The sequence below is a fragment of the Eulemur rufifrons genome, chromosome 13, assembly GCF_041146395.1.
Source record: "Eulemur rufifrons isolate Redbay chromosome 13, OSU_ERuf_1, whole genome shotgun sequence".
NCBI classification, from domain to species: domain Eukaryota; kingdom Metazoa; phylum Chordata; class Mammalia; order Primates; family Lemuridae; genus Eulemur; species Eulemur rufifrons.
The window spans coordinates 8,973,988-9,000,192 of record NC_090995.1 but is presented as its reverse complement, the minus strand read 5'-3'; the positions used below and the strand labels follow the sequence as shown (position 1 = coordinate 9,000,192).

At 35.5% G+C, this 26,205-nt stretch overlaps 1 protein-coding gene across 1 annotated transcript in view; it reads left to right on the top strand.

The window, feature by feature from the left end:
- The window catches only part of CCSER1 (coiled-coil serine rich protein 1), a 744,111-nt gene that overhangs the window by 194,004 nt on the left and 523,902 nt on the right, over positions 1–26,205 (top strand). Inside the window, exon 5 of the mRNA XM_069485507.1 lies at positions 13,287–13,494. Coding sequence (XP_069341608.1) covers positions 13,287–13,494 — 208 coding nt within the window. The remainder of the gene's footprint in view (positions 1–13,286; positions 13,495–26,205) is intronic.

The following is a 26,205-nucleotide window of genomic DNA, read 5'->3' as shown; positions in this document are numbered from 1 at the left end:
ATACCTAATTTGCTAAGTGAAGATATTCTGTAGTTTTTTTCTTAAGACATTCTAGTATAACACAAACTGTTAGTAGCCAATATGTATATACAGTAACCTATTCTTTATAATTTTTCTTATAAATTATATCTAAAAATCTCATTATGTGCACTTCTTAAAGGGCCATAAAAAGAAAATTTTACATACCAGCTCTTAAAACAATAACATTAGGTTCTAACTATTTTATGTGGTAATGAAATAGGATGGATTTTATGGCAGTAGTTTGGTTCTGAAAGATTAATCAAATTTCCTACATGATATGGAACTGAAGTAAGCAAGACACTGGTATTTTTGTGGCTTATTATTCTGGTATTGAAAGGAAGAGGGCAAACAACAAGTGGCACTGAAAATACATTTATTTCCAAGAATATAATTTCTATCTCTATAAATTATAATTCTCACCTTACTGATTCTATTACACTGAAAGTATGAAACATTGTAGAAAAGTTCATAATAGGTAAATCATATTAGAGCTGGAGTTTGTGACTTTTTTAAAAAAGTATTTTTTTCCAAAACAAAAATAAAATGAATAATGAATTCTCCCACATATTTATTAAAATTGCTTCAAGTTATTTATAATGTATAAGAAAAACAACAAATATACTTAACAGGTAACTATAAAATATGCATCATAGGTAACTATAAAAAATGCCCAGTGTCTAAAATATATTTATAGAATACTATTGTCAACCAAAATATTAACAAGATTAAAATAATATAGTAAAACTCTTTCTCCTTTTTAGATAGTTTTCATCTTTATAAATGCATTTGAAAGTAAATGTAGCAATAAGTTACTACAATGGAACTGAACTTTCAGCAATTTTTAAACGCTGTTCTGTATCATAGTGAGATAATTATTCCTCAGAGATCAGACCTTGTTCTACTCTAATTTACGTTTTTCGTGTAGTTTAAAATCTCCCAAATAAAATCACTATTCCATAGAATGATAGATGAAAAAGTGGGAAAATTTTTCTGATCCCCACAAAAGAGAAATGTGCAATTTGAAAAATGTTGAATATAAAATGTGCCAGCGCATCAGAGAATTTATGTTGTTTATGTGATGAATTGCATGAAAGACAAGAGAGAAAGAATTTTAGGGTTTTTAAAAAATATTTGTTTGGTATCTATTAGACATAGGAAGAACAGCCAGCCCGTGAGATTTTCCAAGTTGAGAACCATTTCTATAATATCAGGGGACAATAAATAAGAGTTTCACTTATTCCCATGTATATGAAATGTCTTTGATGATTTTATGGTCTTAACTTTCTGTCAGTTTTAGTGCTCTGGAAAAGAAACCCAGTGGGACTATTAATTCAATCATAGCATAATTAAAAGCCCACAATACCTACATTTAAATAGTACAAAGTGAAAAATACATAGATGTGCACAAACAGATTTGGTGTGCATATTGCATATATGGAATTTTTCCATAAACAATAATTTTCGTCATTCTTTGTTCAACCTTATTGTGCTTTCATCTCTACATTCATTAATTCTAATTCTTGTCATACGTGAAATCCTCTTTAACCTGGATCTCAACTCACATGTGAAAACTGTAAGGTTTTTGAATGAGCGCGCCAGAGAAAGAAAGACGAGCAGAATTGAAAGGGTTAAGCAACGAGGCTTTATTGGAGCGCTCCTGGGTTAGGTTCACTGGTCCTGAGAGAGGGGGCCCGAGAAGTCACCCCACCCAGAAGTTTTGAGTGGGTTTATATATGTGTTTTAGGGCTGGGGGTGGGAGTTTCTTTGGCGGAAAGATTTAGGGCGGGGAGAGCAAGGAATTTTCCCTTGCAGTTTTAGGGCAGGTGTGGAGAAATAGGAGGGGCTGGTGGTATGGGTGGACTCCAGGAACCATGAAGGACTCCAGGAGCCCAGACCCTTGTCAGGGTAACCATCCAGGTGTGGTTATTCTTTTAACTCAGCTGGGCCGAGCAGGCGTTGTTCTCAGCAGGTCTGCAGGTCTCCTGGGCTTTTTCTTTTTTTTCATTAGGGAGGGGAGGTGTGCCTGCCACCAGCCTTACAAAAACAAAAGTAGAACATGGGAAAGAAAAATGCTCATGACGTTAATAGCATGGAGAAAAGCTACCGAACATAGACAATCAAGTCAGCCTGTCCTTCTTAAGACTAAGCAAGAACTTGCAAAGTTTGTATGAGCAGATTTGTACTCATTAAATATTTACTTTCTCGGCCAGGTGCGCTGGCTCACGCCTGTAATCCCGACACTCTAGAAGGCCGAGGCTGGTGGATACTTTGAGCTCAGGAGTTCGAGACCAACCTGAGCAAAAGCGAGACACCCCCCCCCCCCCCCCCCCCCCCCCCCCGTCTCTACTAAAAATAGAAAGAAATTATCTGGACAACTAAAAATATATAGAAAAAGATTGGCTGGGTGTGGTGGCTCATGCCTGTAGTTCCAGCTACTAGGGAGGCTGAGGCAGGAAGATCGCTTGAGCCCAGGAGTTGGAGGTTGCTGTGAGCTAGGCTGACGCCACAGCACTCACTCTAGCCCGGGGAGAAAGAAGACTATGTCTCTAAAAAAAAAAAAAAAAAAAAATTTACTTTCTCTAAAATTTTGAACAAGGAAGCCATAACTAGTTTCGGTTAGTAGTGGGAGTCCTTGCTGTTTAATTTCCTAAATTGTAACTTAATAATATTTTACTGTTCCAGCTTCAGTGAAATTAGAATAGGTTAATAAGGTATATTTAAAATTTTAACCATATTAAAAGATGGTATAATATAGAGAAAAGAACATTGGACTGAAAGTCAGTAGACCAGGCCAGAATTTTACACCTTCTGTGTGACACAGAAAATTAATTTAGGCTTGAGTTTCCTTATATTAAATGGGTATGTGAAGCTAGATGGACTATAATAATCTTTCCGCACTAAATTTAATTATTCTAATGACTTGAATATCACGTGGAGGGGCGGGGCAAGATGGCGGAGGAGCAAAGTCGCCAGCCAGCGTGTCTCCACAAGAAAGGTAGATTTTTAGAAGAAAGTGAAAAAAAAATAAACAGGCAGACAAACATAGAGCTGATGGGGGTCGGCAGGAAGGGTGCCTAAAACTACAGGAGACTCCACAGGAAGCGGTTGCGGAGGAGAACTGGAAGGAGAAAGGCCCAGAGGCTTGGAGACCAGCGCCTAGGGTAAGTGGAGCGGCTAAATTTCCCTCCCTCGCGTCTCGGACTGCTGTGGGCTCCAGAGCGGTTGGGGACACCTGATAACACCAGCCCAGAGACGGCCACCCCCAGTGAGCGGTGAGCCTCTTGCGGACCCTGCAGGGCGCCAGGCCCCCAGCTCCGTCAGGCACCCCCGGCCCTCAGACCCAGCCCACGGGCAGGCGCCATATTGCTTCAGTCTCCCCTCCCCCTCCTTCCCCGGCGCTGACGAGAGAGACGATTTAGCCACCACCCGGAGGCGTCTGCAGCGAACGGGACTTTCGTTTTGGGGCCCTACAGTGGACTGAGGGGTGCTCGGACTGTGAGCTCCTCGCCTGGGGACTCCAGGAGAGCGGGGCAAATCCCGAGGTGGAGAGACATCGATCCAGCATGGGCGCCCTGTGGGTGAGGTGAGACCAGCACTCCTCCCCCTGGCAGGCTCAGGGATTGATCTCCGGGGCCCAGGGGACAGGGGGGACAGGCCTGCAGACCAGACTCCTACACCCAGGTCTCAGTCACATTGCCCGGGGGCACAGAAGGGATATTTGTGAAGGAGCCTACTGAGGTGTGTGTGCCTCCGGGGGCAGCTCCGCGTGCCTGAGGGGTGGCCGTCCTCCCACGGGAGGATTGTGGGCCTGGCTCAGGCTGCGACCCTGGGCAGGGACCCTCCCGCCGGCGTCACAGCCAGGGCAGATCTACTGGCTTGAGGTCCTGCCTGCCGGCAGAGAGGGGGAGAAACCAGGTAGTGGGGGACGGTGGACAGGAGCGAGGCCTGCTCCTGACTGCATGACTCAGCCCCACCCCCACACGCAGACTTTTCAGCTGAGTGGGGCCATTCCAGCCCCTCCCTGGCAGCTTTGCCCAGAAGCAGAGAACAAACCTTTGACCCGGCTAACAGCATTTGTGGAGCTTGAGGACAGGCTCAGCCCCGCACCTGCTCCCCATCTAGGTAGAGAATAAGGAGCACCTGGAAGTCCCAAGCCCCACCCACCACCTGAGGCACTAGGGTGCCTCTCCAGAGAAACTAGAGCTGGTTACGGGACCCAAAAACAACACCGCAGCTTGCTCCTTCCTCCCAGCAAGCACAACCTGACAGGGAGATCAATTTGCATCCCCTTTTACTGCATCTACTGACTCGTCATACAGGGTGTGCTCAAATCTCACCAACGAACACCACCTGCTGGCTCACAGACTACACAGGGCTTGTCAATGTCCAAATGAGAATCTAAAGGTAAGAATCAACAGCTGATCTGAGATGGGAAGGAATCAGTTAGGCTGATGGTAACTGAAGGCTACAGTATCTAAAGCAGCATGGCACTAGAACATAGACGGAACAGTGGAACAGAACTGGGAACCCGTATAAAAAACCATCCTCATATTGCCGTCTAATCTTTGACAAAGCAGACAAAAACATACACTGGGCAAAAGAATCCTTATTCAATAAATGGTGCTGGGAAAATTCGATAGCAACATGTAGAAGACTGAAACGGGATCCGCACCTTTTACCTCTCACAAAAATCAACTCCTGGTGGCTAACAGACTTAAACCTAAGGCATGAAACTATAAGAATTCTAGAAGAAAATGTTGGAAAAACTCTTATAGACATTGGCCTATGGGAAGAATTTATGAAGAAGACCCCAAAGGCAATCACAGCAACAACAAATATAAATAAATGGGACCTTATCAAATTAAAAAGCTTCTGCACAGCCAAGGAAACTATCATGAGAGCAACAGACAACCTACAGAATGGGAGAAAATATTCATGTTACACATGTGATAAAGGGCTGATAACTAGAATCTATATAGAACTCAGAAAATCAACAAGAAAAAAATCAAACAACCCTATCAAAAAGTGGGCAAAGGACGTGAACAGAAACTTTTCAAAAAAAGATAGCCTGATGGCCAACAAAAATATAAAAAAATGCTCATCTCTAATCCTCAGGGAAATGCAAATAAAACCACAATGAGGTATCACTTAACTCCAGTGAGAATAGCCTTAATCAGAAATTCCCAAAACAATAGATGTCTGCATGGATGCAGAGAGATAGGAACACTCATAACATTGCTGGTGGGATTGCAAACTAGTGCAACCTCTGTGGAAAGCAATATGGAGATACCTCAAAGAGCTAAATGTAGAACTACCATTTGATCCATCAATCCCATTACTGGGCATCTACCCAAAAGAACAAAAGGCATTCTATAAAAAAGACATCTGCACTAGAATGTTTATAGCAGCACAATTCACAATTGCAAAGATGTGGAAACAACCCAAGTGCCCATCAATAGATGAGTGGATTAATAAAATGTGGTATATGTATACCATGCAGTTCTACTCAGCCACAAAAAACAATGGTGATCTAGTACCTCTTGTATTATCCTGGATAGAGCTGGAACCCATTCTACTAAGTATCCCAAGAATGGAAAAATGAGCATCATATGTACTCATCAAATTTGTTTTAATTGATCAACACTTAAATACACATATAGTGATAACATTCATATGGTGTTAGTCAAATGGGAGGGGGGAGGAAGGGATGAGTTTATACACACCTAATGGATGAGATGAGCACTCTCTTGAGGGATGGACACGATTGAAGCTCTGGGCAAAGGCAGTATACATAACCTAAACCTAAACATTTGTATCCCCATAATATGCTGAAATTAAAAAAAAAGAATATCACATAAGATTGTGCATGGTCTTGTGGTACATTAGTGAACAAGGATTACAAGTACTGTTCCTATAACCTTGAACCATGCTAGTCTGAAATATAGAAACAAATACACAATATTGTTATACCACCCTTATTTCTTGATTTAATGTCCTTCTTATTGGCTATATCCTTGAGCAGTTTTGCTGGTTAGAATGTTGTCATCTTCAAGTAAAGGAAAAGCCTAAGTCAAGAAGAAATCCAGAGATAGGTAATCTCCAGAGTTGGCTGATTAAAAGGAGCAATGTCACCCACAGGGAGGCAGGTCTACTCAATATTTTTGCACTTCAATTTTCCCCCGGCTGACTCTCTTCATATTTGTGGGATATATCAACTGTTACAAACAATACATTAAGACAAAACAGCATCCAAAGGATGACAACTATCATTTTCCTGTTGCTTTCTTTACTGGAGGGGAAATATGAAGCCTCCCCGCAAACTTGCAGCCTCCCACCAGACTTCTTATTTCTCTTAGCCCTAGGAGAACCAGCATTTGAACAAATCAGGAAGTTTTGTTTTGCTTTTTAAAGAAGCAGGAAGGAGGTATAAATGAACAGTGGGCAGGCAGTGAACAATATCTGCCCATAATAATTCTTCCAGAAATGCTATCAATTGGTTCTAGAGTTTTCCATTTGGTTCTTTTTTTATAGTGTCCGTTTCTTTGCGGAGACTTACCATTTTTTAAAGACTTGGGACATAATTAAAATTGCTGCTTAAAATCCTTTCTGCTAATTTCAATATAGGCATCACCACATAGTTTCTGTGAATTGTTTTTCTGCTTTTTTGCATGTCTACTCATTTAAATAGTTGCCAGATATTAAGGATGAAATATTTTTGAGTCTGTATTTTATTATCCTCCTTTAGAGAAAGAATGGGGTTATTCTCGCAGGATGTTACTGATAATTTACCAATAGATTTGGTTGGTTTTTTGAGGCTTTTTAAAAGTTTGGAACTCTTATGTCTGCCAGCACTATGAGGCCTCTTTGTCAGTGGCAGATACTCTCATAGAAGTAGGCATTATCTGCATAGGCATAGAAGTTGCTGTAGCCTTTGTTTTTACAAACCCCATCCAAGTTCAACATCCTGAAACCACCACAATAGAAATTTGTATAATTATTGCTGTTTTTTCTCATTTGGCACCTGAAGTTCATCTGTCTTGTCCTTTTAGCACAGCAATACGTTTAGCAATAAATGTGATTATAACCTCTGTAGTACTTATTTGTATTTGGAGCATGAGATGAAATGTAGATCAGCTCAGTCCAGTGTGTTCCCAGAAGCCCCCCTTAGTTTTTTTAACTATATCTATGATAAGTGCTACAAAGGGAGGCTTATCACAGAAAAGAGGGCCCTGTGTATTTTCAAAGGGTGGGGTACCAGATGCAAAGGTTTCCCTAAAGAGGTGATATATTCTATCTAAGGGGAGATGTGAAGGTAGTTAAGGGACACTTTTTATGCGACATGCAAAGGCCCTGAGGCAGGGTGGAGCTTGGCACATTTCAGGGCCTGAATAAAGGCCCATGTGTTTGGAACTCAACATGGATTTAGATGTTATGAGATGAGATTTGGTGAGGCAGACGGAGGCTAAATCATGAAAGACCTTGTCAGCTATGTCGAGATATTTGGATTCTATCTTGCCTTTCCCTATATCACAGATCGTGGCAAAATAACTCGTCACACGTAAATTCTTACCTAAATGTAAAGTGTTAAGTTCTTATAACCATTATACTATTATAAAGGGAAATGCTGGTTCCATGCCTTCAAGAAATATGACTAAATATCCAGTATAGAACAAATTGAGATACAAGTTTTTCCTAAAATAACACTTTCAGACAATCTATTTTGAAAGGAAACATGGAAAACAATATATAGCTTATTTACCATCAGTAACCTTTTCGTGAGTAGTTTCTTAAACAGAAAGTTTTGGTGAGGTTCTGGGAATGCCAGTTCATTAATATAGATTTATATCATTGTGCCTGTCTTAGAATTATTCTAGCTATGATTAAACTCACCATAAATAACCTGGACCTTTTTAAAATGAGGTTTAAATAACAGTAAGTTTCCCAAGTTAAGGTTTAAAAAAATTATTATTTTCTGCAAATCTACTTAATGAAGCTTTGGAAGATAGTCATGTGCTTATTTATTATACTGGACAAATAGAAGCTGCTTTTGCTTTTCTGTGCCTTGGAAATTTGGTTCAGAAATCAGTCACATTATAAAGTGTGTCATTGAGATGCCTTTTGGCCATAAACATCCCCTACAGTGAAAGATATCAGTGCCCTGAATGAGGAAGGGTTTATGTGACAGATAAGGGGATCAATGCTATGCATCTGACATGAGCTTGTATTTTGTTAGTTATTTTCACCATTATATCAGGAAGTTTTCAAATGATTTGAAGAGTGCATGTGGGTGGGAAGAACATTTCTCACTATCAAAATGATGCTGCTAATTATAACTAAATGAGAAAAAATTATGAAAATACTTTTATTTTCTCTCTCTGCTAAGGAAAAATTCTTTAACCATTCTGTAGTTTTATATCAAAATGTATGTTTTCCCATTAAGCTTGTCTGTCATACTGAAAATAGAATTATAGCTGAACTTTTGAACTAGCTTGGTAGAAAATTCCTTTCACACGAAGGATCCCAGTGACAATAGTGCAAAGCCAATTCACCATGGTATAACACTTTAGGTTAAATGTTTTAAGAACTAGTTGAAAGTCTCAAATCCTCTAATCTTTCAAGAATATATTTAACGTCATATTTATGAGTTTTGCTATTAATTTTACATAGAACTATTATTTTGGTACTTATGGATGGAGAAAGGTTTCTAAGTCTCGATTCTGCTTTGTCTAAATGTCACTAAATTTTAAATTATAAAAACTTGGTCAGCATTCATAAGCAACAAGGCATGTGTAAATATTACAGAGCAATTTTGAAGATTCATAGGAGTTGACAAGGAGAGGGTGAACTGTATATAAATGTGCTCAGTGGAGATTACATTGTCTTTGTTTTTTGTTTACAATAGTTATGGTGATTAATGAACCACTGTATCCAGCTTCAATATCATACTTTTTTTTTTTTTTTTTTGCCAAGTTAAGGGACTGTCTTTTGTGATATAAAGCACATTTGTTCAGTTCCCTGAAACTATAATTCACAGAGTTGGCAGAGAGAGTTATATATCCCAAAGTGCATGAATTGTATTATCTAGTGTACCCTGCTAAATGCAGGAACATGAGAGTACCTGAATCTTGTTCTGCTCTCACTGGCCTTTTTATGGGTTGTCTGCACTAGAGGAAATCATGGCTTTACATTAGAGACTTTTCTTCTTTTTTCTTGTCAACCGCAGGCATATTTTTAGGTGAATCTACTCAAAGACACTTGGGTATTTTGGGCCCAATAATATCTATTGTTAAAAACATTAATGTTTAAAATATGGAACAATTATAAACCATAGGCACCAACAAATCAGAAGGACAGTGGCCATAAACATAAAACAGGATGACTGTGCTGGCCTTGGCAGCTGAGTGGCGAGTGGCTCTGTTAAGTCCCTTTGCTAACTGCCTCAGCCTAATTAAGAAGGGTTTTGGTTACTGCAACCTTGTAGCAGATCTCTTTTTTAATGTAGAAGTAAAATGTTTTAAGAGAGATTGTTTTTTTCATATGTGAAAGAATATTAGTTATTATGTTTCGGTATCGACTATTAAGAAGTTAATAACTGTGGTGAGTCTCTTGAGGTCACTGACAGAATCCTATTAATCTCTGCAACTTTAGCCACTGTTGCTCTTCTGGGTACAATGTGGATGTTCTCAATAATTGTGAAAAATGCCATCATTCTCTTTGTGTAATTAAGAGTAGATCCAAATTATTGATGTGTAAAACAAATGGCTAATTTTATCTTCTAAATGCATTTCTGTTTATGGCCCATCTTAACTGTTTGAAAATGACAGAGATACTTAAATTTGTAAATGGCAAGTTATAATCTTCAAAGCTTTAGTAAATTCCTGAAATATAGTCTTAGAACTTCACAGCAGCATGGTTCCTGAAAGTTGGGTCAGTCCTCACAGATGTTTAGATCCATGGTTGGACAGTTTTAAAGAATCAGCAAGCTGATTAAAAGCAATTATAGAAATGTTTGTTTAATTATTTTATTGTAAGAGTGCTGGAAAACTTGGAACCATGGGCGGTAGCCCTACAAGACATTAACAATTCACCATGCAGAAAAATTTCTCTGTGTAAATGAGAGTTGTATGCATAGATTATTATAAAGAATTGTGTTTTATTTATTCATTCACTCATTATCATATTTATTTAATCAATTTCAGGTATATAATTATTTACTGAGTCAGACTAATATGTGCCAAACATGAGGCTAGTTCACAACTTAAACCTGATATATCTTTGAAAATTCTATTATAATTAAAATAGTACTGTAACTTATTATATACTTGCTGTGTCTTCTAATTTTTATACTCTATTTTATTCTTCTTGGTCTTAGAAAAAATGGACATAGAAGGCATTAGCATATTAATAAAATAGAAACCTTTAAGAATGTTTGTATAGTTAACGACAGTTGTGTATAGTATAATTAAAATGATTCATTTATATCAGATAAATATATATTTTAAGGTGAAAACAATGATTCTTGGTATAACTGTAAGTATGTTGTTTTCGTTCATTTGCTTGTTTTTCACATGAGATGTAGCATCGGGTACTGGTTTAAGCCTAGTATACATTGCCAGCATTCAAATCTCAGCAATATCTCTTCTTGGCTGTGTGACCATTGGAAAGTTACTTAACCTCTCTGACTCAAACACCTCAACTGAGAAATGGGGATTATAATAGTACCAACCTAAAAGTGTTGTTTTGAGCATTGAATTTACATGTACATACATATAGAGTCTGTACAAGGCTGCCTGAGGTACAATAGGTACAGTATAAATATTGACCTTATATGTACACACATTGTGTGTTAGTAGGGAAAAGAATCTCATATTGCAGAAGTGCTTTTAGTTAGTTCATTTCAGGTCCACTTTTTATTAGCTCTTTATATCTGAGAAAAGTTACTTATCTGTGCCTCAGTTTCCTTATGTAATATGAAGATGCTCATTCTATCTACCTCCTTAACTTATTCAAGGTTTGAATGAATTAACACACATGAAATGGTTAGCACAGTACTTGGCCAATAATCGGTCCTCAAAAAGTCTTGGCCATGATTATTTATTATTTCATTAGAGATATAAAATGGGGGTAGTAATTACTATCTTACTCCAAAAGATAATTGTGATCAATAACTATTCCTGTGAAGACAAGTAAGCAATTGAATATAATCCAAAGTATGTTTTCTTTATTATCCAGTGATTTATAAATAAAATTATACTGTTTGAATAATCAATCAGATTTGAGAATTAATTAAGATATATTTTCTTATTTGTATCTTTGCCTGACCTTAGTGGCACGTACCAGCACATTTCATTGTTTTTCCTTAATTCAAGTTGGTAAAGAATCTCGTCATATAATTTAGAAAATTATGTATGTGTATATGTATTATTTATATGTATATAAATATGGTATTGAAATTCAGCACAAGTCCTAACCTATTTTTAATAAATATTCTGAACTATGTTATAATATTACAATTGTTATATAGGTCCCTTGGTTTTAACAAATGGAAACAAATTTATACAAACATTAAAAAAAGACAACTGTGATAGTCTTTTTTTGTATGATTTTTAGATCTGCCTTATTTTTGCTTTTTGAAAATTGTCAATCTTAGCCTTTTTTCACAGGTGTCTTCAGTATGAGTTATGTTAAATGCTTTTCAAAATGCATTATTTTCAAATAATAGCTGATTTTCAACTAAATCAAAATTAATGTGAGTGTTTTATTTTTGCATTCATTACTATCCTAAATATTTAACCATTATATGATAAGCATGTGTAGGGGAAGAAAAGTTTTCTTTTTATCCTACCCATTTTAGATTCATCTTGGACTGGGGTTTTCTAAATTAGGCTGGCAAGAGACAGATTAACAAGAGAAAAACAAACATAATTTTATAAACATGTATATCCTGGACACACACAGGAGCACTCAGTGATGAGTAACTCAAAGGGGTGGTCAGAACTTGGGCTCATGTAGCATCTCAACAAATAAATCTTTAGAGAAGTGACAAAATGAAGGAAACTAAAGATGGAAATCAGAGGACTAGAGGAAAGAGACATGAGTTTATTCTGGGTACTTATATGCGAAGTACCGGTGGGGGTAGGCGGGGCAGTTCCTCACAGGGCACCCAGAAATAGCAAGTGGTTATACAGGCAAGCACAAAGGAAGAAACATTAACTTGGGGATGCTGTGGGGGTAGGGCAGTCTTCTGTAAAGGTCAGCATGTTCTCAGTCAGGTCCGTGGGTGTGAGGGGTTTAGGTGGGTGGTGGTGGTGCTGGCCAGGCTCCTGGGGCTTTCTTTGTTTTTAACTCTTTTGGCTTCCTCCAGCAGGATTGGGGCCGGGATCTCCAATTACCCAACACAGACTTTGAGTTTTTAGGTTGGCAAGTTGTAGGAAGATAAATATATGGAGGAAGAGTGGGAGATGAGGGCTGTTCAGTGAGGTTTGTTATATGGCTTTCCTTGGGTAATGTCACCCAGCTGATAAGGACCTAAAATTGTCTCCTGGCTTAACTTCTGTCCTTCCTGGTAGAGAGGGAAGAAGGAACATCTTTGTAAACTGATGTTTGCTTTTAGGCAAATAGAGGGAGGGCAGGGAGCTTTTCTTGTGTAGTCTTTTCAATTGCCTTCAGCTCAAAATGATACTATGCCCCCGAGGCCTATTTTGGTGGGCCATAATCTACCTCCCTTCACATGCTAATTACATAAGAAGTGCATCTTTCATTTATTTAACTTTTTTTTTTACATGAACTAGTATGTATACTGCCTTTCTGAATCACTAAAATGATCATTGATTGCTTTCGTAATTTAATAAATAATTACCAAATTTATTTTCTCTTAACTTTTTGCTTCTTAATCTTTTCTTTCCAGTTAATTTTTAAGCATATTATCAGAAACCCTAGATATGAACTTTGTCTTTTATCGATTTTTGTTGACTTTAAACATTTTAAAAGAGTTAAATAAGTATCATGTATAAATGAAATGCTAATTGGGGAAAGATTATAATCTAAAACAGTAATGGTCATTGAATCTTGCCACAAAATATAAAGTTGACTCAATTTATAATTTCTACAGAAGGTCTGAGAATTTTCAAAGACAAATATGAGGAAGTGATGAGGTTCATAAGCAATTTTTCTATTGTACTAGTAACATTGATAAACAGCTTCAGAAATACTGCCCTAAGCATGCTGCGTTGTAATTTTTGTTCATTTTTTTTTTTTCTTATTAGGAACCTTTCCCTGAAATTAACAAAAGACGTCGATCAGGAAGCCAGGTGTTCCCATATCAGCCGAATGCCCAGCAGTCCATCTGCAGATTGGCCCCTGCAAAGTGTGGAAGAAAACGGAGGCATAGATTCTCTGCCGTTCAGACTGATGTTACAGGACTGCACAGCAGTCAAGACGTTATTATTAAAGATGAAGAGAGTTCTTCAAGAGGTAAGGGTTTACTCTAAGATTAATGACTTTCAGTGCTGGTAGACAGTGAAGTCTGCAGACCTGGTTAGATCCTGCTCTGTTCGTAATTAACCGTATGATGCTGGTTGGTATCTTCTTGGAGCTTAGCTTTAATCACATGTCAAATGAAGGGTTTGGGGTCCTGGTATGGAAGGTACTCTTCAGCTGTAAAATTCTAACATTTTATGAATGAATGGAAAAAAAAATTGATTTCAAGCTTTCCCCTATTTGTCAGGTAAGGAAGAATGGGCATCAGCTATTAAGTTATGTTTAAATGTTGTTATACAGCTTTTGAGAGACCTGCTAAATATACTTCACATTAATGATACTGGGACTTTATTTATATGATACCGTACAAGTAGTTTCTTTAGTCATTTTTGTTCCAATAATAACCAGTCCAGCAAAATTCAAACTGAAGGTTTGAATGATTTTGCCTGATGAATACAATGCCTTCCTCACAGCCTGTGCTTAGTTAGTCAAATAGTGAGCTAGTAAGGAAAATATACAATGAGATCCTTCCGTTTATGCCCAGAAATCAGCCATTCTTTAGGACTCAAGTATGTTATGATTTGATTTTTATAATTACAATTATTATTTTCTTTGGGGGATTTCTATAAAAAGTGTACATGCTAATATTACTTCATAGATATGAAAGTTAGGATCAGAAATACTAAATGACTTTTTTCTAGTATCTGTGAATTCAGAAAAACAGCCTGAGATTTGTGACTCCAAGTTCAGTGACTTTTTATTATATCCCATTATCTCTCAATAGATTTCTCTTTATTGATACAAGATATTAATAAATAGTGTGAGAAAAAATATTATTATTTGGAATGAATAGTATCATGACTATGTTTTAGTGATGATTTTTGTTTTGTTAACACTTTGACAATAATAATAATGCTAAAAGCTATCGATGGAGGCCAGAATTCAATCAGGACAAAGAAAGGCAATTTAAGAGAAATGATTGCCATAGACTATGGGGGACATCAGTTCATGGGTTCTCACCAATTGTTACAAACAAAAACTAGAAGAGATCTTCTCTGTATTCGAGTCCAATTTATCTCACTGGGGCAGTCTTTGTGTCTAGATCTTATATGATCTAGTATGCTAGATTGGTAACCTTATACCTGATCACTATCAGAATTTCAAGAATTACATGAGCTGGCAATTAAGCAAAGACATAAACATAAATTATTTAAATTTAAAATTAAACAGATCATATTTTTAGGGGTAATCAGTACTCAAAATATATTTCCTAATTATTGTACTATTACCTATAATTGTTAGTTTCCTTACATCTTTTAGATTTATATAGTAGAAGTAAAATATAATAGCTACTGTGCATATTTCCAAATTGTAGATTCACTTATGTCATTTTGAAAACTCAAAATCAGCCATGTGGGAGTATTTATGCCACAGAAATTGGCAAACACAGAAAAGTAGGGCTTTTTATTTTTGGCAAGCCTCTTGTTAAATATTTACCAGCATACCACTACATGTATGACCACATGATTTCTGTACTGACATCATAAATATGTTCCTGCAAATGAATGGATAAGTTAGAATCTTCCTGATCCTTGGCTTACCATGCAGTTGGAGCCTCTTTGAACAAGGCAAACTTAATTTTCTGACATTAGAAGATATTAATCTCAAAGTTTATAACATTCAACTATTTAGCTTTCCCTCTCTCTTTTGTCTAGATTTTAATAAAAGATCAGTTCAAGTAAAAGGGAGGTAGGAAGAACTGATAGCAAGTGTCAAGAGGCTTTCGTAGGGTACCTAATTTTATAATTTTAAAATATTCAGTGATCTTCACTATAGATTTAATATTCAAAATATATTGAGATTTTTTTTTTATGCTCTCATCTGTTTTTCTTCATTAATAGTTGAAGAAACTGAAAAGAATTGATCTTTAAAGCTCATGTAGAATGAGCAATAATTATATATGTTTTTATGGCCCATTCATAAAGCAGGGGGTCTTTATTGTCAACAAGGAATGGCAATATTATTATATGATTAGCATATACAACTGTTCTAGTAGTAGGATGCATAATAGATGCCTTTAAAAAATGTCTATTGAAATGTTCTTTGAGCTGGGAATTTTCAAACTACAATTCACATTTTATTATTAAATTTGAGTTTAAATACCAACTAATCAGATTAATAATGTCTTAACATAGAAAAAGTGTTTATTCCTATTTTATTATAAACTTATTTTATGAGGCACAGTAGTTCAACTTTTGTTCACAAATTATACTTTAACTATAGGAAATCCAATTATCTGATTTTTAAGCTCTTTAATCAATGGCAGGTCTTTGATGTTCCACAGCCCAAATATTTGTATCAACTACATAGGCCTGTAAAATTATATTGATTCTCAAGTTAATAGTTTTTTGATTTTCACTTATGGGCTATTTTGTTAGAATTGATTCATTTCACTGTATCAGCATATTTTTGTTTATTTGTTTATTATTTTCTACTGGAAAGCGTTTCTGTGAATATAACTTTCTTAAATTCTTTTGGGTTGCCTGTGAACCTTATTTGGGATTCACTCCATTAGACAGCCCCTTTAAGCTTTTAAAATTTTAATAGTTTGAGAAGTTTCATGGGGCATATTCTAAAACCTTAAACACTCCCCTTCTGTCTGAGTGAACCAGGCACTCTGCAGCACCACCCTTTATCTTTTAGGCTAGCTCTATATCCATTAAATCGATTTGTAAGGTAATAATACTTTTACATCTGGACTGGTGTGGTAGCTGCACAGGCTTGCCTGTTTATGAAAACTCATCAAATTATGCACTGAAGACGGCGACGCAAGAAATGTCATCACACAACTGTCAGCACCACTGTCAATGCTTCTATTTATGAAATTTTTGTTTTTCCTTTGTAAGACCTATAAAAGAACTATGACTATTTATCATACAAAGTTAGAATACTGCTATCAATTCCTACAAGTTGTTATAATAGCTTAATTTTCTCCTCACTTTTAGAATAACATAAAAAAAATCAACAGTACAACACCATCTTCATATACACCAATGAATCCCATTGTATATACTCCCTGAAGAAACCTCTGGTTTAGATAATGGCATATCTTGGATTCACTGAGGACTGATAGGTTTCTTATAAGATTTTTCTGTCTGTATGAGGCTTAGCTTTTTATGAGGCTATAAAACTTGATCTTGAAAATAGATAAGGAGGGGAGAAAAGTATAATTCCATGACTCTTTTGCTATGTAAGTAATTAGTTTCAACAATCCGTTGAGAGAGACTAGAGAAAGTGGAGAAAAATTCTTTTCTAATTCCATTCTCATTTTACTTAGAAAAATCAATGGGAAGAAGTATATTAGAGTGATAAAGACCACAGGTGTTTGGAATCGGACATCTAGGCGTATATCACATTTCTACCACTTAATATAATAGCTACTACAAGTTGATAAAGGTTTTTAAGTCTCTATTTCATCATATGTAATATTAGTAACTACCTCATAGGGTTATTTGGATAATTAAATAATGAAATGTGTATAACAGTTATCACAGTGGGAGTGTGAGGTAAGCACCCATGAACATGAGCTACTGCAATGATCTTATTTGTGTGATAATTACTGACTTTGTCAAACTGAGTGTAAAATATTTGAGATTTCTTCAACACTTGGGAATATAACAGTAAATGCTCTTTTATAGCATAACATGTATGCATTGAATCATAATTTAGTATTAATTGTTAAGGCTGTGCTAGCTGAAATTAAAAGTGGACGCATTGTTGCCATTTATGTTTTTCTGGGTTTATTCAATTATGTCAGCACATTTGACCTAACATTCCTTGGCAAAAGCCTTACTACATGTCAATTGAATTTACTGTTTATGGCCAACATTTAATAAGGTTGTTCCACAAGTAGGAATGTAATATCTTCAGGACAGCCTTTAATAGCTTTTTTAATAACAGTAGAAGAAAACAAAACAAAAAAAAATAAAAAATAAAATGTCATCTACTGTGAGCTCAAAAATAAGGTTGTTCCAGGTGAGAATTCATGGTGACAGATCAGAGCGGTGACAGTTGAGATAGAGAGAAGGCAAGAGATGTGTGGTGTGTTTTGAAAGTAATGTCTATAGTACCTACTGGTGAATTGGAATAGAGTAATGATAGAGAAAAAACAAGAATAACTCTGAAAGTTGTGACTTGAGTAGCAGACAAATATTATTGTCATTTTCTGAGCCTGGGAATACTAGGAGAGGAGTTACCTATGTGAGGCAGAAGGAAACAAGAGTTCTGTTTTGGACAGGTAAAGGTTGAGATGCTTATTTAAACATTCAAGTGTATGCATCAGGTAGAAATCTGAATTTAAATGTCTGCCTATCCAGAAAGATCAAGGCTAGAAATATAGATTGAGTATTCATGATCATATAGATTCTGTTTAAAGCTGTTGAACAGAGAATTTGTATTTAAAACCAGGGTAGGATGCCCCAATATTTAATGATCAGAATAATCAAGAAGAGTGTCCGGTGAGCTAGGAATAACAGTAAGAGTGTACTGTCTGTCAAGAAGCCAAGAGAAAATATTGCTTTGGTAAGGTCAATTTGGGAAGGTGCTGAGAAGCAAGTAGAATAAGAAATGATAAGTAATCAATAGAAATTAATAATCATTTGACAGTCCTTTGACGTTAATTCCAAAAGTATAGTACCTAGGCTTTAGGAATTTCAGTATGTAAAACAACCAATTCAAAGTGTTAATTTGCAACGCCAAAGCCTAGAATAGAAATAGTAATTTCCAGCAGGTTCTAAGTTGTTAAATTACTGGTCCATTCCTTTACAAAACATTGGTCTATGAATGTGAAGGATATTAAAATGAATAATACATATCTGGAGTTTTAAAAATATGCTTTAAAGTAAGACATGTCTTAGTTTTGGAAGGACATTATAGATTTTATTAGGTTAATCAAGAATGATAATCAAAAGTTCATTTTACATAGAATAGCTTCTCTGTTGAGGTATTATCTTCATTTAATAAGTATTACTTATATTACTTAAGGCTATTACTTATGCTGCAGAGGAAATCTAGCAGAGTGATCACAAGATACAGGTATTAGAACAGACTGCTTAGATTTGAATTTAAGCTCTCACTCACACTTAGTGAGTGCTTCTGGTTTGGGGCAAGGTGTTTAATCTCTGTGAAAATCTGGTCCCTTCCAGAAGTAAATGTACTAGGTAAGTGCATGTTCAAAACTACTAGATAATTTCAAGATTTCTCCAGTGTTTGTACTAAATTACTCTCTCAGTATAGTATATTCCTCTAAAAGTATGTTTTATGTTAATATACCTCGTATCCTACAAATAATATTTTGAGCACAAAAATCAGGTCACAGATAAATTCATACAGAATATAGAGTTCAAAAATATGTAAACTTAATATGTTATTAAGGAATAGACATGTGTATAGTAAGACCATCAGAAAAAAATAAGAAAAAAGTAAGGAAATGCTAAACACAATATTCAGCATAAGATTATCTGTGTAGTGAGTAGAAGGTATGTATAATTAGAAAAGGGCACACAGAGGTTTTTGTAGGTATCATTTATTTTATATTCACAGTATATTTTCTTAAACATGTCTTTCAAAATCATTATGTATACAAAATATTTTCTTATATATGTGAAATATATTAAAAACTCCATCTTTCCAAATTGTACTCTGAGTGGCTCCCTGTCCAGCAACTCTATTCCCTACAACTATTTTTTTCTATATTTCTACACCTGTGAAAGGGGTAGAAATATTTTGCCTAATTCTTTGCTGTTAAGTGTATCTTGATACTTAATTGTTGTCAAAATAAAAATGGAGAGGGATCAAGATAAACAAGTGTATGCTCGTCAGCCAGAGATTTCTTTCCTGTTATGTGTACTTGCATTATCTGCTAGTCATGTGTCTTATTTGATAGTTTATGAGAAAACAAAATGCAGCCCACAGTATTAACAGTAAATGCTACCCTCATTGTACCTAACTGCTGTGGTAATCTGCCTATTTGTGTTATAATCATATTCAATAATTAATCAAATAAGCACTAATGTGGTTTTGTTATGCATGTCTGACTTTCAATTTTCTTCATGAATCCAGCATTAATGTTTTGGTTGTAATACAACTCACACACTTTTGTGTAATTCAGTGGGCTAAATCTGGCATCAAGAATTTCGAGCTGCAACTTAAAAGATATACAGCAGATGGCACCCTACAGGAGTTCCAAGGAATACTTTTGAGTGATCAATGCTTCTGGTGGGAGAAGGAGGGAGACAGAAGAGAACCATTTAGGCAAATGATTTTGTGAAAAGGTTGCAATTGTGTTCCTCTGAGACACATTTTCACTGAAATTGTGTTTTGTTTCTGTTTGAAAATCAGAATCAAAGGCATATTTAACTACAGTGAAAATGCCTATTTTTAATCACAAAGTCTAGAAAATATGATGTTACAAATTTAGATAACATAAGGCAATTGCTCAGGAGTAATATAAACCTTAGAGTATTCACATGCTTACAGATAAGCAAAGCAGTGTTTTAGCATCTAATGACTCATTTAACTGGAGGGCAGCTCTATCTTAAATACATCTTTTTAATCTTGAGGAAAATGAAAACTTGAGGAAATTAACTGTTGACTTTAGGTTTGCTAATAAAAATACAGATATTCATTATTTCAAATATTGTATTTTTAAATATGTTCTTTTCTGTTGTTTTTTTTTTTTGAAAGTAAATGTGTACAGTACATATGGGGAGCAGCTATTGATATATTAATAATAGAAATGACTCAATTTATGTTTATGATATATATGTGTAAAAGTAAATACATCCATTTGCCTTGTTCTCTTTGATTAGATGGGCTTCTGGGCAGAGGGGGAGAAGTCAAGAGTTTAAAAAAAAGGATAATGATTTATTGGGAAAGAGTCATTTCCCTTATCCTGAATGGTCTACGTTAGGGGTCAGCAAATATTTTCTGTCAAGGCCAGTTAGTAAATATTTTAGGTTTTCCTGGTCATATATTTTTCGTATTTCAACAACTCAAATAAGCTGTTGTAGTGAGAAAGCAGCTAGATTACATGAATGAATGGGAATTACTGGTTCCCATAAAACTTTGTTTTCAAAAACAAGCAATAGGCCAGATTCAGAATTTGTCCTGGGCCTGTCATCCTGTGCTATTTCAGAGAGAGGTGATTAAAGTACCGTGAGGAGGCATCGTACCGTTAAGAGCATTAGTTTTGAAGGCCAGAATATATAGTCTAATTCCATTCCATTACTAGCTGAATGACCCTAGGCAAGTTAATTAAATTCCGTGCCTCTATTTTTTTGTTATTGGGATGAGGATAATAATATTGACATATCACTTAGGTTTGTTCAGAACGTTACATGTATTAATATACTTAAAATTCATGGAACAGTGTTGGACACACAGCAAATGTATCAGTTATTGTTTTATTATTATCACAAAATCTGAGGGCTGCTAGTGAAATAGCATGGATTTGCCATTAGACAAACATGAATTCAAGTCTTATATCTACAACAATTTAGCAATGTTATTTTATTCAAGTTTATTTAATTTCTTTGGTGCACCGCAGGTTTATTTATATATAATAAGAGGATAAAAATCTGTGTAAATTTTATTTTAAAGGTTAGATTTAATTTGTATCTAGCAAGGGAGAGGTTCCCATCTCTTTCCTCCTGCTACCCCTTTAAAAAAAATCTCATTCTAGCATTAATTTTAAACTTGTTGCCTAGGTTGGGTTTTGATCCTCAGCTTGATAGTACACACATGATTCTTATTTCCTTTAGAACTGGTCCTTGATTTTAGTATTTCTATTTCTTTCGTGTTCCAGAGCTGAAGTTTGGCCCATAAGGCCCACGTTTGTTGCAGAAATTCTTTTGCTAGTTCACAGAATTTCTAAATACAGGTTCAGTATTCCTTATGCAAAATCAACTTAATACCAGAAGTGTTTCAGATTTCAGATATTTTTGGATTTTGGAATATTTGTGCATATGTAATGAAATATCTTGGGGATGGGACCCAAGTCTAAACTCTGAATTCATTTGTGTTTCATATACACCTTAGAGACTGAAGTTAATTTTATACAATATTTTAAATAATTTTGTGCATGAAATAAAGTTGGTGTTAAGTACTTATGTGTGGATTTTAGAGCATTTTCGATGTCAGATTTTCAGATTAGGGATGTTCAATGTGTCCTGCTTATATCTACCTTTCCGAGTCTCTGATCAAATTGCATGGCTTTATACCACGTTTTGGGTAGGATATCAGTGAATTAACAGTATGTCCAAATATAATATCTACATTTACCTTGGTTTTAAAATCTTTCCAAAACTTTGTTTTGTTTTTGTTTTTTAAGAAATATTCATAAATGTTTGCTGAAATAGAGATATATTTTAAAATTCTTTTCTTGCAAGGAATTCTATGTTACAGAAATGATATTGTTAGCTTCTATTTGCATCTAAATGTAATTTTCATTCATCTACATCTTTCCCTAAACAATTCTGCTTTCCCTCAATGTGTACTTACTAATTTTCAAGGTGGTACTTTCTCTAGCTATGGAGAGATTTACCACTTAAGGATTTAAAACATTATTTTAACCATGTATTCACAAATGAAATTTTATTTTAATTTACTATTGTTTAATTATATTTATTTCTTATTTAGGGCTTTATGAAAAGCTCACGGTCAGCATATTGTTATTTTTCATTTAACTCTTGGACCATGTTATTGACACATGGTTATAAAAATATACTTTGATAAGGTGTGATTGAATTCAGTACCTACTAAAATTCGATGTTCCAATATGTTCTTATTGCTTTTAAAATTAAGGCTGTTTTGATTCTCAGGATGATTTTCTAAAATTGGAAGGCTTCCTCATTTATTACACATACTTGACAAAAAAATAATATGTATATATTATTATAGTAAGAAATATCCTTGCTAGGGCTATGTCAGATTTAAATACCACTGGAGAGATAATTACAAACTGTAAACATTCTTCAATTGTTTCTTCTGGACATTTCTCTTTACTTAGTTAACATCCAGTGCTATTCATCTTACTGGAAAATTATTTAATATCTACCAAAGTTACATTTTTCCCTCAAGGAACCCTCAGAAGAAGAAATAACTTTTTATTTCTTTCTTCTTTGGACCACGGGCCAAAAAACTGTTGGGGAAAGAAATCGAGCAGACAACATCTACATCTCTGTGCGTACAGCAAATACAGGAATTTGTGTTGAAAGATAATCTTACTTAAGTGTGGATTTGAGAATATGGTAATGTTAGAGAATGAAAGAGATGCCAGGATTCCTGATGTGCTTGTGTGTATGTGTGTGTGTGTGAACACGTGTACATGTGCACAAGTGCTTATGTACGTTGGAATTGTTGGGTGTATGTATTTGTATACGTGGGGGCTGGGAGACAGTTAGAAGTGTTCTCAAGGTGTTAAATCTATAGTTGACATCTATTTGCTTCCTCCCTGTCAGATTAGATTTGGCTCCATAAAAATACACACCCAGCCTTGAAGAGACTAGCAGGATGCTCACATCAGGACATATGTCTGCATTCAACGTTGCTTCTGAGCCGTTTCTTGGTGTTCGTCTTGTCAGCTCTTACTCGCTTTTCTTCCCTGTGTCTACTGAACTGTTTGTCTGCTTTTAGGCTCATCCTCCTTTGTTTCCTGTGTGCTGATTTAATTTCTTCCTCTCAGCAGTAAAGCAACGAATAGATTACTCTAATGACCCATCTCTCCCTGTCCCTTGTGTTATCCCTATGATATTTTATATCTTTTTACTACGTTAAGGTAGTAAAATTTTGGCTTGTTTGGCCAGAGCAAAAGTGGCCTGGTTTCCACCTAAATCTCCTTATACATATCATATTATAAGGAGAATTAATTTTTCTTAACCCCACCATTCCTGTAACTGCTCACAGTAGTTTAACTGCCATTTTCCTAATTATAAGCTTCTGTGAGGAGATTTTACTATGTATAAAGTGAGCCAAGATGACCACCTGCTACAAGCACCATGGCACTTTTTCCCTTTATAATTTTTGAGAGTGAGACAAGGATGGAGTAAATCATGTTTAAGTAGTATTTTTTTGTTTCTTTAATAGACACATATGGTTAGGTTAATCATTTTTAACAGGGCTTTCTAGATGTCAATCAACTATTGTCCAATTTAGCAGTTGTTGTTATTTCAAACTTCTGAGTCTGCCTTGAAAATTAAAACATAAAACTAGGAACACAAACTATCATAGCTTTTTTCACTAAGGTATTTGTAAAATAAGTAATATGAGTGAAATGAAGTGAATATTCAGTAATCAAAAATTCATTGTGAAGTATGGGATCTATTTTTAATAATTTAAAAGTTAGTATTGATATTCTCTAATTTATGTAAAATATTTCTTTAAAAGTAAAAGTGATTGTAGAACGAGATATAGGAAAACAAAAGAGCAAATTCTAAAAATAGTTTATTTTATACTTGGTTAGGACAAGTTCAAATGGACTTAAGTCATTTGTCCTAAGAGTTTAGGAAATGAAAATAGTTCAATATAATAAGAAATCCAGATGAGAAGGCAACCTAATCAAATAGTAAGTAATAACCATTGATATTTGGCACAGAATAGGTGTTATTTTTGTAAAGAAAAAAAAAGTGTTTATGCCTGAGTTTAGAATCTAAATGAGGAGAAATTAGCAGATTAAAACACATTTAAAATGTGATAGTTTATACATTGTTTTAATTGTGATTCTATTTATTAAGGATTTTTTTTATTCACTAAGTACCTGAGTTTTATGTTTATTTTTTATGTTCAATATTAGAATATAATGTGCATTTATTTTATAGGCTCCTTACTGTAATTATGTAGATTAAATTTAGACATAAACTTATAGTTCAGTTTATCAATGAATGTGCATTGAGTAACAATCTGGCTACAAAAAAGAAAGAATGAATGAAAGGAAAGAAATAAATGAAATAAAGGGAAGGAGGGAGAATGGGGTGAGGAGAGAGGAAGCATGGATTTATCCTCAAGAAATAAGTGCATGTTTCATGTATTCAAAAAATAAAGTCAAACTTAGAGCTTGAAATTTCTATAGTTGTAGAGCATAGAGGAAAAGATAGATCCAAGATAGATCCAACTAGCTGTTACGGAATGAATTGGTTTTTTCCCCAAAATTAATACGTTCAAGTCCTAACCTCCACTGTAACTGTATTTGTGTGTTTGGAGATAGGATCTTTAAAGAGGTAATTAAAGTTAGAAGAGGTCACCAGGGTGGGGCTCTAGTCCAATATGATTGACGTCCTTATAAGAAGAGAGCAACAGAGAAAAAGTCAACTGCGGACACAGTGAGAAGGCACCGTGTGAAAGCCTGGGGAGAAAGGCCTCAGGAGAAACCAAACCTTCCGACTTTTACCCTTCAGAACTTGGAGAAACTAGATTTCTGTTGTTTAAGCCACCCGGTCTGTGATACTTTGTTATAGCAGCCCTAGAAAAGTAATGTATCAGCTATCATCTCAAATGGAATAAAAAGAACCAAGCCAAACGCAGATTTTATACAGGGAACCTGAGAGCTTCGTCTGTTGTACTAATACAGAGAAGACCACCAAGAGAGTGACACAGTGTTATAGCATTGATCACAGAGCAAAAGCTGCTGCTTGTTTTTGCACATTGGTCTGTGCACATGGCAATAAGACTGGACAGCACTGCATTGATAATAAGAAAGTGGCAATGCTCCTTGAAGGTTTTCACTATTAGAATTGCCAAGAGGTTAAGTGTTTTATGCTATTTTTTGTGTGCAGAACCAAGTTGTGAAAATGGCAGTCCTATCTAGAAATTAATCTGCTGTCAGTATGTAGAATATATTGGAGTAGAGTTTGTTCAGGGGAATGAAGATCAGCTTAGACTGATCCAGGTGTGAGGTAGTAAGAGTGTGGAGTGGGGCAGTGCTAATGTGTATCTAAGAAAAGAGAGAAAGCTGAAGATTATATCAAAATTGGAAATGAGATTAATGACTGTTTTGGACAGAATGTATCCCCCCAAAATTCACACATTAAACAACTAATCCTCATTGTGACTGTATATGGAGATAGAGTTTGTGAGGAGGTTAAAAAAAAAAAAAAAAGGTTAAATAAGATCATAAAGAAGGAACCTCAATTTGATAGAGCGGGTGTTCTTATAAGAAGAGGAAGAGACACAAGAGTTCTCACCCTCTGACATATGAGGACACAGTGAGAAGGCACCATCTGCAGCCAGGAAAGGAGCCCTCCTCAAGAATTGAATCTTCCAGCCTCTTGATCTTGGACTTCCCAGCCTCCAGAACTGTGAGAAATAAGTATCTGTTGTTTAAGCCATCCAGTGTATGATGTTTTGTTATAGTAGCCCAGACCGAGACAGAGTGGTTAGGTACTTAGAAGCTAGGATTTTAATCAAGGCACTCTGAGCCTCAGAACTCATGTTTGTGATCACTGCATTATGCTAACTGTCCAAAAAAAAAAAAAAAGTATAGATTTGGTGAAAATAAAGAGTCAAGAAAGTTAAAAAGGGAATAACTTTTTTAAACAAAAAGGGAGAGGATTGTCATATTTTCTGCAGAAGTAAGGCTAATAAAAAAAAGAGCTTATTGAATTAGATTGGAAATGAGGTCCTTGATTAATAAAAGGAACCTATTAAGATAAT